This window comes from Gossypium hirsutum, chromosome A08 (genome assembly GCF_007990345.1).
Source record: "Gossypium hirsutum isolate 1008001.06 chromosome A08, Gossypium_hirsutum_v2.1, whole genome shotgun sequence".
Classification (NCBI taxonomy): domain Eukaryota; kingdom Viridiplantae; phylum Streptophyta; class Magnoliopsida; order Malvales; family Malvaceae; genus Gossypium; species Gossypium hirsutum.
Genome location: NC_053431.1, coordinates 79,706,927 through 79,718,935, shown reverse-complemented (window position 1 = coordinate 79,718,935; position 12,009 = coordinate 79,706,927). Strand labels below are relative to the sequence as shown.

General features: G+C 34.9%; 1 protein-coding gene and 1 long non-coding RNA gene across 2 annotated transcripts; one reads left to right on the top strand and one right to left on the bottom strand.

The window, feature by feature from the left end:
• The first annotated feature begins 1,924 nt into the window (after positions 1 to 1,924).
• LOC107946942 (uncharacterized) lies at positions 1,925 to 2,901 on the top strand. Its single transcript, XR_001697029.2, has 2 exons — positions 1,925 to 2,304; positions 2,651 to 2,901. It is a non-coding gene; the product is annotated as an uncharacterized lncRNA (long non-coding RNA).
• Positions 2,902 to 3,097: 196 nt separating this feature from the next.
• LOC107957622 (probable protein phosphatase 2C 55) lies at positions 3,098 to 7,521 on the bottom strand. Its single transcript, XM_016893200.1, has 2 exons — positions 7,408 to 7,521; positions 3,098 to 3,385 (listed from the first exon to the last, which is right to left on the bottom strand). Exons 1-2 carry the CDS (start codon positions 7,519 to 7,521, stop codon positions 3,098 to 3,100), a joined length of 402 nt encoding a protein of 133 aa, XP_016748689.1.
• Positions 7,522 to 12,009: the final 4,488 nt, after the last annotated feature.

The following is a 12,009-nucleotide window of genomic DNA, read 5'->3' as shown; positions in this document are numbered from 1 at the left end:
TATTATTACGTGACATATAATCAACCGTTTTATAATATAGTGGGGTGGATACCTCTAGCAGGAGAGAGAGGTTGAGAGGGAAGCCGCTCTAACTACCGACTCATAAAAGGAACTCATAAACATCTCCAAAACCCCCATTATTATTATTGTCGAAACCTTTTTTTTTTTTTGAAAAATAGGATTCGACTTTTATTTAAAAACGGAAAAAACGAAAATGGAGTTGTCACCAATCTTTTTTACAAGGTGTGATTGGATCACCTTGCAATTTGATCATTTTAATAAACAGTTTAACCTATTAAAACGACAATTTTGGTCTACGAAATTTAGAAAATAGGTTCGAGAGTCAGTTACTATGAGGAAGGATTAACACCCTCGCAACGCCCAAAATTGGTACCTAATTGATCAATTAATGTCTTAATGTCGAATGTTGAAAATTTGAAAAGGTCTTAAAATACGATCCATTTTTTATTAACGTCTATTTAAAAATGCTTGAGTTGAATTGAAACGAGCATTAAAGGCCCTCTCGTCCTGATATAACAAAATGCCACATCCCGTAAGTTAGGATGCGACGTTTGAATCCTCAGGAACAAGTTTGCCTTTAATTTTTATCGAAACTTCATGTATTTTGAAATACAAAAGGGTTTAACAAGAAAATCAAAACCCCATAAGTTAGGATACGATTTCTTGAACTCTTGAAATGCGAAATATTGCCTTATTTTGAAGATTTTCCGAGTGCAACCCTTAATAATGTGCGCTATTTTGTTTGGAATGAAATAAAACGGTCCATATTGGACAAATACGTTTGAGCTTAGTACACGATGTAATTTAAATGAAGTAGCTAAAAGATAATATTAAACGCGGAGGAATAAAATATGAATGCTAATAAATGATAATAATATGGAAATATGAATGAAATAATTATAGTACACGCCATGTTGATAATCACACAACATACATCATTTAAATACCGTCATTAGTATAAGACAATTTAAAAAGGTTTAAAATGGATGCTATAAAAAGCAATTTAAAGTAAATAGTATAAAACAATTAAAAATCATTAATATACAAAATAATGAAATAATATACATAGAGCAACTTAAATAAATAATTTATAAAACAATTTAAAATAGCGTATAAGAGTTTAAAAGAGATAATATGTGAAAAATAAATTTTAAAATGAATAATATAAAAATATATATAAAACAGTTTAATACGAATAATATAGGAAATCTTAAAATAAATAATAATAAAAGAATTTAAAATAGTTAACATATAAAACAGTATAACTAAATGACATGTAAGAAATTTAAAATAAATAATATATAAAATAGTTTAAAATAAAAAGGTATATATAAAAAACTTCAAAATAAATAATATGTATAATAGTTTAAAATAAATAATATATATAAAATTTAAAATGAATAATAGTTTAAAATATGTAAAGACTTAAAATACATAATAATAAAGCGATTTAAAATAAATAATATAAGAAAACAAACTTAAAAAAATAATAATAAAACAATTCCTAAAAAAACTGAATAAATAAATAAATTAATTAATTAAACAGACCAGGACTAGGCTGAAATCGAATGGAAATTTAAGGTACAAATTGTAAATAATAGAAAATAGGCCATCAAGGACCGAAATGAAACGCGCTTAAAGAGTGAGGGACTGATTGGGAAAATATTCCCAGCCCTTATGCGCATCGTTTCAATCATGACCAAAATGAGACGAGCGCAAAAATCATGGGGTCAAATTAAAAACACAAAAGAAAGAACAAAAGGGTCGAATTGAAAACAAGTAGCAAAGTGGAAGGACCTGTAGTGCAAATAGCCCATTTGGCCTTAAAACGCACGGATCCTCTACCAATTAGGTCGGGTCGCACGGGTCAGAGGCCAAAACGACGTTGTTTTGACCTCTCAACCCAAACTTCAAAATAGCGTTGTTTTGCCTTCATTATTTAAACCCAAATTTTTTTTAAAACTTTCATTTTCAACCCTCACACCAAAAAAATCAACTCTAAACCTCTCATCCTCTCAAAACTCCCCCCATGTCTGGCCTATAGGGCCACCGTCCGCCCGTCATAGCCGCCGGCCGACGACGGCGGTGACCGCCGTGTACAATGGCCAAAATCCCCCAAAAAAGCCATTTCGACCGTTTTGACCTCCTTAAGCTCGTTTCTAAGTTGAAACTTCCAATATTCAAACGAAATCCCCAGACAAGCAAAGGACCCCGCGACTTCTGGCCACCTTTCATCGAAAGTGGTTACCTCGAATTTTTACGATGGTGGAGCACAACCCTCAGGTATGCCCCTTTTTTCTTTTCTTTTTAATCTATGTTTTTTTTTAAAATAGATAAAAATAAATAAATAAATAAACATAAAAATAAAATACAAACAGAAAACGAAAGAAGAAAAAAAATATCAAAACAAACACCTTTTAACTTCAGTTTTATTTCTTTTTTGATTTGCTTAATGTGCGTAAAAAAAAGTACAAAGTTGATGTTTCAGGTTTCATAGCCGAATACGAGATCCATTTTTTTCAACTTTCGTTTTGTTTTCTGCCATTTTTTTTTGTTTTCTTCGTTGTTTTCTATTGCTTCTTGTCCTTTTCTTCGTTGTCCCTTTGCCTTGTGTGTTTTTACTTTGCAGGTGACAGAGAAGCGTGCAAGACTGGTGGTTGGTGTGCCTCGAACGGTGGTGGCGTGCGCGGTAAAGAAGGGTGTCGACATGGCATACAACTAGGGTTTGCCAACCCTTTTTCTGCTGAAAATGTTTGTGGGCTAGTTGGGCTTTATGGTTTCTAGACTTTTGGGCTTGTTGGGTTTGGGTAGTTTAGGCCTGGGTTTAATATGTAAATGGACATTCATTTTGGACTATTTTATTATTATTTTGGTTTTTTTTTATTGATTTGGGTTTAGGCCAAAATTGGCTATTACAATTATTATGCCCTTTTAGGCTATAGCTGCCTTTAAGATTTACCACCATGAAGAACACCTCGCTGCATATGACATCAGTTTCCTCTATCCTATCAACACTAATTCTAAAATACAAATCCAATCTTAACTGGAGCTAAGTTGATTATAAAAAAGACAGCTACTATGCACCAAGAATGTGGGAAACAATGACAGTAATATCATCTCCTTTTCCACCATCACGAAATCTTCCAACCCTTTTAGAAGCCTTCATAAATGGAGTAACAGCTGATTTATCCCTAGATGTGTGGTAAGCTAGTTGAGCCATTTCCCAAGCCATTTCCTCTGCATCTAAATTTTGTTTAATCCTTTTTGATGTTGTCGCCAGTATTTGCAATTCAAACAAGTTGTCAAATAGTCCATTTGTTCCTGCTATTATCATATATCCTACTTCTACTCTAACCTTTATTACCTGCACGCATTGTATATTACATTGCAATATATATTCTAAACTTGAGCTAATCCACTATTTGCTCTTACCTATGCCTGCCTGGGTTTAGAACAATTTGCAGAATTTCCCAGCTGATACGGAAAATTGAAGCTGAATTAGGGATTTGTATATTATTTCACCTCGTCTGATCACCATAAACCTGCTATCTCCCACATTAACAGCATGCAACATCTACTCAAGTAAAACCAACAAAGATTTATAGTTTTGTATTAACATGATTCATGTACGTGTGCAACAAGATTAAAGCAAAAACAACAAAACACATTGCTCTCCTAGAGAGTTATGATACATGTTGTTGAAGACCTTTGAGCTTTGGTCTTAGAGAAGGCTGTTGCGGAAGCGACGATAATATTAATAACAATATTATCAGAAATATTTAGATAATTATTATGCCAACAATTATACTAAGAAAATTCCCAGTTAAATTGGAGGGGTCACAATGGTCCCGCTTAAAACCCAACAACTAGACAGAACTCACTTAGATATTTATAGCAATAATAACTAAATAAATATAACCAACATAAAGCTATTAAATAAAAGCAAACAAATAAGAAATAAAATACCAGAGTTTTAACGAGGTTCGGCCAATTTAGCTTACGTCCTCGGACACTACCAAATTAATATTTCCTCTAGAAATATTACAAAGGAGAAGATTTTGGGATGATACAACCAAAGGGGGAGGGGTTCTATATATAACAAACCAAACCCCCTCCATTTCTATCTTTTCCTAATGTGGGATATTGCCAATATTCAACAAATCTCCACCTTGGCGATATTCCACATCTTCGAACATCTTCTCATAACACAAACTTCAATAGTGTCTTCAAATTTTGCAACCAATCGCCTTCTTCCCTTTTGGTAGTTGTGCCAGCTTCCACATCTTGTTTTTCTCTAGAGATTGCATCTCCTCTTCCATTGCACCTAACCATCTATAATTCTCTAAACTCTGAATGGCTTCGGTGTAAGTGGATGGAATATTATCAACAACTGGAAGTGCATAAGCTACCATGTCAGTGAAACGAGCAGGTTTCTGAATTTCTCGTCTCTGCCTTCTGACTGCAATTGGCTCTGATTGCTGTTGAGGTTCTTGGGTAGAAACCTCTTCCTCATCTGACTCTGCATCTGCCAATGAAGAATCACTAGTGGTACCTTTTGCTGGAATTACCACACTCTGCTCAAACTCCACCTGCTGCGGAGTACACTCCACCTGCTGTGAAGTACTACTCACTCCTTCTGGATTTACCTTATTCAACATGGCAGATTCATGAAAGGTAACATCCCTACTGATTATCGTCTTCTTTGCCTCTAGACACCACAAACGATATCCCTTAACACCAGCATTGAAGCCCATGAATAGAGCCTTCTTTGCTCTTGGATCTAACTTTGATTCTTTCACATGATAATATGCAATAGAACCAAAAATGCGCAAGGTGTCATAATCAGTAGCAGGTTTTCCATACCATTTCTCCAAAGGAGTCTTGCCATTTATAGCAGATGATGGCAAATGATTGATGAGATGTTGAGCGTACGTCACAGCCTCAGTCCAAAACTTTCTATCTAATCCAGCATTAGATAACATACATCGAACTTTCTCCACAAGCGTTCGATTCATACGCTCTGCCACCCCATTCTGTTGCGGTGTTCCACCTACGGTGAAGTGCCTTACTATGCCACAATCTTGGCATATCTTCAGGAAAGGATCGCTTTTATATTCTCCACCGTTGTCTGATCGGAGAACCTTAATCTTCCTTCCTGTCTGATTTTCAACTTTAGTTTTCCACTTAAGGAAAACTTCAAGCACCTCATCTTTGTTCTTCATAGGGAACACCCAAACTCGTCTGGAAAAATCATCAATAAAGGTGACAAAATAACGTCTTCCTCCAAGTGATGGAGTCTTGGACGGTCCCCATACATCAGAATGCACATAATCCAGAATACCTTTAGTATTGTGAATCCCAGTGCCAAATTTCACCCTTCGTTGTTTTCCCAGAACACAATGCTCGCAAAATTCAAGTTTGCAAGTCTTTGTACCTTTCAATAATCCTTGCTTGGCTAGAGTTTGCAAGGATTTTTCACCAGCATGGCCCAAACGCATATGCCACAGCTGTGTTGCCTCAGCGTCCTTCTTGGTACTCGTAATTGCTGCTGCTGTTGTCCCGACCACTGTACTACCTTGGTAGTAATACAGATTGTTCTTTCTTATGCCTTTCAACATCACCAATGCTCCTGAAGTTGCTTTAAGAACTCCATCTCGTATTGTCACAACTAGGCCTTTAGATTCTAACGACCCCAAAGAGATGAGATTCTTCTTCAACTTTGGGACATATCGTACATCCCGCAAAATTCTAGTAGATCCATCATGACTCCTCAGTTTAATTGAACCTATCCCGGCTATTTTACATGTGTTATCATTACCCATGTAAACAACCCCTTCATCTAGTTTTTGAAATTCAAAGAACCATTCCCGAATGGGACACATATGATAGGAACAACCAGAATCCATGATCCACTCATCTGCATATAATGTTGAAGATGTCATACTAAGAGAAAAGTCTGACTCTGCTTCACTATTGCATTCTGCAACATTTGCATCTTGCGGAGTCTTCCCTTTTTTCTTCAATTTTGGACAATCTTTCTTCCAATGTCCTTTTTCTTTGCAAAAGGAACATTCATCTTTGGCAACAGCTCGACCTTTGGACTTTCTTCTCTTCCCATTAGACTGACTTTGCTGACGACCTCTTGTTACCAATGCTTCCACTGCTGCTTCACCTGAACCTTTCAACTTATCCTTTCGGCGTAGTTCATAGCTATACAATGCAGCAGTTACTTCATTGAAAGTTACTTCCGATTTTCCATGAAGTAGGGTAGTTTCAAGGTACTCAAACTCCTCAGGAAGCGATCCCAACAACATTAACGCCAAGTCTTCGTCTTCAAAAGTCACATCCAAATTCAACAAATCAGCCACCAGCTGATTAAAATTGGTAATGTGCTCGTTCATCGTGGTACCAGGAACATAACTGAAACGAAACAGTCTTTTCTTCATATGTAACTTATTTTGACTGTTCTTCTTCAGAAATTTCTCCTCCAATGCTTTCCACAATTTACTTGCAGAAGTCTCTTTACTGAATGTATACTTCTGCTCTCTGGAAAGACATGATCGAATTGTACCACATGCCAATCGGTTGATGGTCTTCCATTCTTTATCATCAACCCCTTCTGGTTTTTCTTCCTCAATGGCAATATCTAGACCCTGTTGAAAGAGGGCATCTAGAAGCTCACTTTGCCACATGCCGAAATGACCTGTTCCATCAAAAATTTCCACTACAAATCTCGTATTTGCAGTTCCAATCCTCGGCAAAATGTACGAAGTGGAAGTTGTTGATATGGATGGTTTTTCTTCTGTCATTTTTGCCATAGCTTCTACTTAATAGCCACCAAATGCAGAATACCCACAAGCTTTAGGAAATGTTTCTGATGTGTAAGATCAGACTAAGCTGCAAACACAGAGCATACTACAAAACCTTGGCTCTGATACCAATTGTTGCGGAAGCGACGATAATATTAATAACAATATTATCAGAAATATTTAGATAATTATTATGCCAACAATTATACTAAGAAAATTCCCAGTTAAATTGGAGGGGTCACAATGGTCCCGCTTAAAACCCAACAACTAGACAGAACTCACTTAGATATTTATAGCAATAATAACTAAATAAATATAACCAACATAAAGCTATTAAATAAAAGCAAACAAATAAGAAATAAAATACCAGAGTTTTAACGAGGTTCGGCCAATTTAGCTTACGTCCTCGGACACTACCAAATTAATATTTCCTCTAGAAATATTACAAAGGAGAAGATTTTGGGATGATACAACCAAAGGGGGAGGGGTTCTATATATAACAAACCAAACCCCCTCCATTTCTATCTTTTCCTAATGTGGGATATTGCCAATATTCAACAAAGGCTTCATCCAAAACCTTCATGGGATCAACCTGAGTGAGTGGCAAAGCGAGGGTAGCCAGAAGAGAGTTGTTGATGAGCTCCGCCACATATAATCCAGCATCGACACCGTGCTTGCTCCAACCACCCATACCATCTGCATTCTGATTGTCTTCTTTTCTTTACAGATAAAATGGCTGTCATCACCTTGTGATTTTGAAGGACGATCTTTGGCTATATAAAATGACCCACACTTCATCCTCAACTTTTCCCTTCTAATAACATTCCTAAAACCCCAAAGCCAAAACGAAACAATAATAATAATAAGACCAAACCAGATCTTGTGAGCACGTTATTCAGTTTCCCTTCTTCCCAATCAATCTTCAACACTTGGTGGGGAATTTGGTAATTGGTGGGCCTACCCTTTCCAACATAAGATTGTAAAGCATAATTCCACTGCCAAATGCCACATTTGTTGATGCACTTTGTGTTTTGTGTCTAACTGTATACCCCCTAAAGTAAGTTCTTAAATTAACGAATTTCTGATATCTAATAACAGTTTTTTTCTTATTCCTAAATGACAAGTAACGTAAAAAAAATTGAAAACATGGTTTCTTCTGATTGTTGAACTCAAAACAAAGGAAGATGAAAATAAGGTCAGTGGAAAGTCAAGAGATTTTAAGTGAATAATATCAGTAATTAAAAGTACTCCAATTACAATTATAATTGTTCCACTCTGCTTTTGACATTTAAATTAGGATAAACTTCAATTTTAGTTATTTATTTTTAAAAATTATTATATGACCACTGACGTTATCAATTTATCTTATTATAATTACTTTAATTTTCAATTGAAGTTATATGAGAAATTGATTTGACACGTTATCAATTTATCACATTTAATCACTTTAATTTTCAATTGAAGATGTATGAGAAGTTGATTTGACGTGTTAATTCATAGTACTTTATGAATGCCACGATTTTTCCACATAAATTATATAATTAAAAATAAATATATTCTTACTTTTTACATTTTATATTTTAGAAAAAATGTTGCAATTTTTTTATAGAATATTATTTCACAGTGGTGGATCCAGAAATGTTACTTAGGGTGGCAATGGTGAAGTCAAAAAAAAATTTGGGGGCGGAATTAAATTATATTTTATGATAATAAAAATGCAATTTCGTCATTTTAATACCCTAGATCTTTATAATTTTTATTGGATTAAATTAAACTTTTATCATTTTGGGGGGCAAAGTATAATTTTACCATTACTAATTTAAATTTTTATAAATTATAAAGGGCCTAAATGAAAATTTTCCATTTTAAGGGGGGTTAGGGCACCTCCCAGCCCCCTTAATTTCGCCCTTGATTATTTAGTTTCCATTTATTGATTATTACTTTTTCTTTTTTATAAAAAACCAAATTGGGATAATTGCAAGTTTCACCTTTGAATTTTAATGAAATTGTTAAAGTAATACTTATACTTTTAATTTACTCATTTTGATACTTATACTTTCTTTCTGTCTTCTATTTTGGTACTTCAACGTTAAATGTGTTAGAATTTTGACACGTGACCATAGGATGACTGACATGTGTCCCATTGGATGTTTAAAAAAAAGGCAAACGTTTACGGGAGGGACTTGGGAAAGATTTTCCCTTTTCATATTTATAGGTTTAAAAAAAATTAAAAGAAAATAGAAGGTTAATGCCTCCTTTCAACCCTCGTTAATCTAAACCAACACCCCTTCTTCTGTTTTTGGCCTGAACCAACAACCCTTCTTTAAACCATAATAAACCCTCCATAGACACTTCCCTCTGCCTCTTCCACCCTCTTTCCTACCTTCAAACTTTCCTTTTCTGCCCCCTCATCCCCAACTCCCTCACGGTTGCTCGATTCTTTTTCCTATTGAAGATCGAGGTTAAGGAGCAAGATAAGTTGCTGGAGCAATGACGAAGGTCGAAGCTTGCTTAGCTTTGCAAGGAATTGCTCACTCATAAGGCGACAACTTTGGTTAGGATCTTTGAATGCACAAGCAAAAGGATGCTATTTATGTATATTTTCATCAATGTATGAAAATTCAAGAAAATAAAACTGGTTGTTGGGCATTTTAATTTATTTCGATTTCTTCATTGTAATAAAGGCCACACTACAAAAGCTAACTATTAGTACTCGAGTTGAAATAGGGTAAAAGATCAGTTACAAAATATGAGCGTGAGTTTGTTCAACTCAATAAGCATGCTCATGAAATTGTATCTTTTGAGGAAGAAATGTGTATTCATTTTGAATATGGCTTAAATAATGAGATCAAGTTATTGGTAGGTGCAATGGAAATTAGAGAATTTCTGGTTTTGTCTTACACAATCCAAAAGATGGAAGAGGTACCAATCGTAAGAAACAAAATAAGAAGACAGCTCGTGATTTTAATAAACACAACTCAAATAAGACATTTTCTACTCCTCCACAGAAGAAGATAAAAGAATCTGGTGACCGTTTTTTTGAGCTATCAAGGTTTTTAGGTAGAGATCGATCTATACAGAACAATATTCACTGGCACCTTCAATGACTAGCGTGGGTAGCATTTGTAATGTAAACAAGCCAGAATGTAGTGAATATGGCCGAAATCACTTCAGTACATGTAGGAAGAATGACGGATCCTGCTTTATTTATGGATCTCCCGATCATTTCAAAAGAGATTGTCAAAGTGAATTGAGGCAAACATAGATCAGAATGCAAAACTTGTTGTTACTTCTACCAAAGGCAGAAGTAACACCACTATCTAGGAAATAGTGGTGTTGCAGAAGTCAGCATAAGTGGGACCAAAGACATAGCAATTTGATCTGAAGCTCAAGCTTTCACCGAAGCTTATGTGATCCGTGAACGTGAAGAGGCCTCAACTCCTGATGTTATCGCTGTACATTCTCTATGTTTGATGTTACAGTATATGCATTAGTTGACCCTAATTAGTTGACCCTAGATCAACACATTCATATATATGCATTATATTAGTAACTGAAAAGAATTTACCAGTTGAGTCAACCGAATATGTCATTAAAGTAACAAATCCGTTAGGTCAATGTTGTAGTTGATTTGATATGCAAATAATGTCCACTGAAAATTCAGGGCTACGACTTTCTTAATGATTTAATGTTACTACCATTTAACGAATTTGATGTTATTTTGGAAATGAATTGGTTGACTGTTCATGATGTTATTGTGAATTGTCGTAAAAGAATGAATTGATTTGAGATGCCAGAATGGGAAATTGATTTATGTTGAACCCGCAAAGTCTGATTGTGTTTCAAAAATAGTTTCAGCAATTTCAGTACGAAAATTTATCCGAAAAGGTTGTAATGCATTTTTAGTTTATATTTTGGATTCTAGAGTATCAGAAAAGAAAGTTGATCAAGTGTCAATGGTATGTGAGTTTATAGATGTTGTTCATGAAGAATTATCGGGTTTACAACCAGAGCGAGAAGTTGAATTTGCTATCGAGTTAATGTCAGGGACTGCTCCAATTTTGGTTGTTCCATACTGAATGACTCCAACCAAACTAAAAGCTCAATTGCAAGAATTAATTGACAGAGGATTTATTCAACCAAGCACATCACCGTAGGTTGCATTGTTTTATTTGTGAAGAAGAAAGAAGGGTCGATGAGGTTGTGTATAAATTATCAACAATTGAATAAAGTCACGATAAAGAATAAATATTTGTTACCTCGTATTGGTGATTTATTTGATCAACTGAAAGGATCCACAATGTTTTTTAAGATTGATCTCAGATCAGATTATTGTTAGCTGCAAGTGAAAGATGTCGACATACCGAAAATAACGTTCAGAACTAGTTATGGACATTACGAGTTTCTAGTTATGCATTTGGATTGGCAAATGCCCCAGAAGCGTTTATGGATCTAGTGAATAAGGTTTTTCAGCCACCTCTTAACAACTTCGTTGTTGTTTTTATTGACGACATTCTGATTTATTCCATAAATGAATTTGAGTATGCTCAATATTTGAATATCATATTATAGACCTTGCATGAAAAGAAATTGTACGCAAAGTTTAGTAAATGTAAATTTTGGCTTAAAGAAGTTGGATTTCTTGGTCATGTGATTTCGGCTGAAGGGATACAATTCGATCCAAGCAAGATTTCTATTATTTTGAATTGTAAGCCTCCGTGAAATGTTTCTGAAGCATGTAGTGTCTTGGGATAGCCAGATATTATCGATGGTTTGTTAAGAACTTTTCGATAATAGCATTACCTATGACGAAACTATTACAGAAAGATGTTAACTTTGTTTGGTCTGAGAAATGTCAGCAAAGTTTTGATTAGTTGAAAAATATGTTGACAGAGGCACCGGTGTTGACACAGCTTGAATCCAGGAAAGAATTTGTTGTTTACAGTGATGCATCTTTGAATGGTTTAGAATGTGTTTTGATGTAGGAATGCAAGGTTATTGCATATGTTATAAGGCATCAAACCATGGAATATGGTTGCAGAACATTGTCAATAGGCTGCGCATTTTGGAGAATGTAAAAAGACCACTCAAATTATTTTGTGACAATAAGTATTGTATTCCAACAACAACAAGAGCTCATCTATGTCAAAGCATATTTACATAAAGTTCATAGTTGTGA

What these genes read in the sequence shown, in the direction of transcription:
- LOC107957622 (XM_016893200.1), bottom strand. Translation starts at nt 7,521, where the DNA reads ATGGGTGGTTGGAGCAAGCACGGTGTCGATGCTGGATTATATGTGGCG. An exon ending in CTCAGGTTGATCCCATGAAG is followed by an intron (nt 3,386 to 7,407) that starts GTTTTGGATGAA and finishes CAATGCGTGCAG; the next exon opens with GTAATAAAGGTTAGAGTAGA.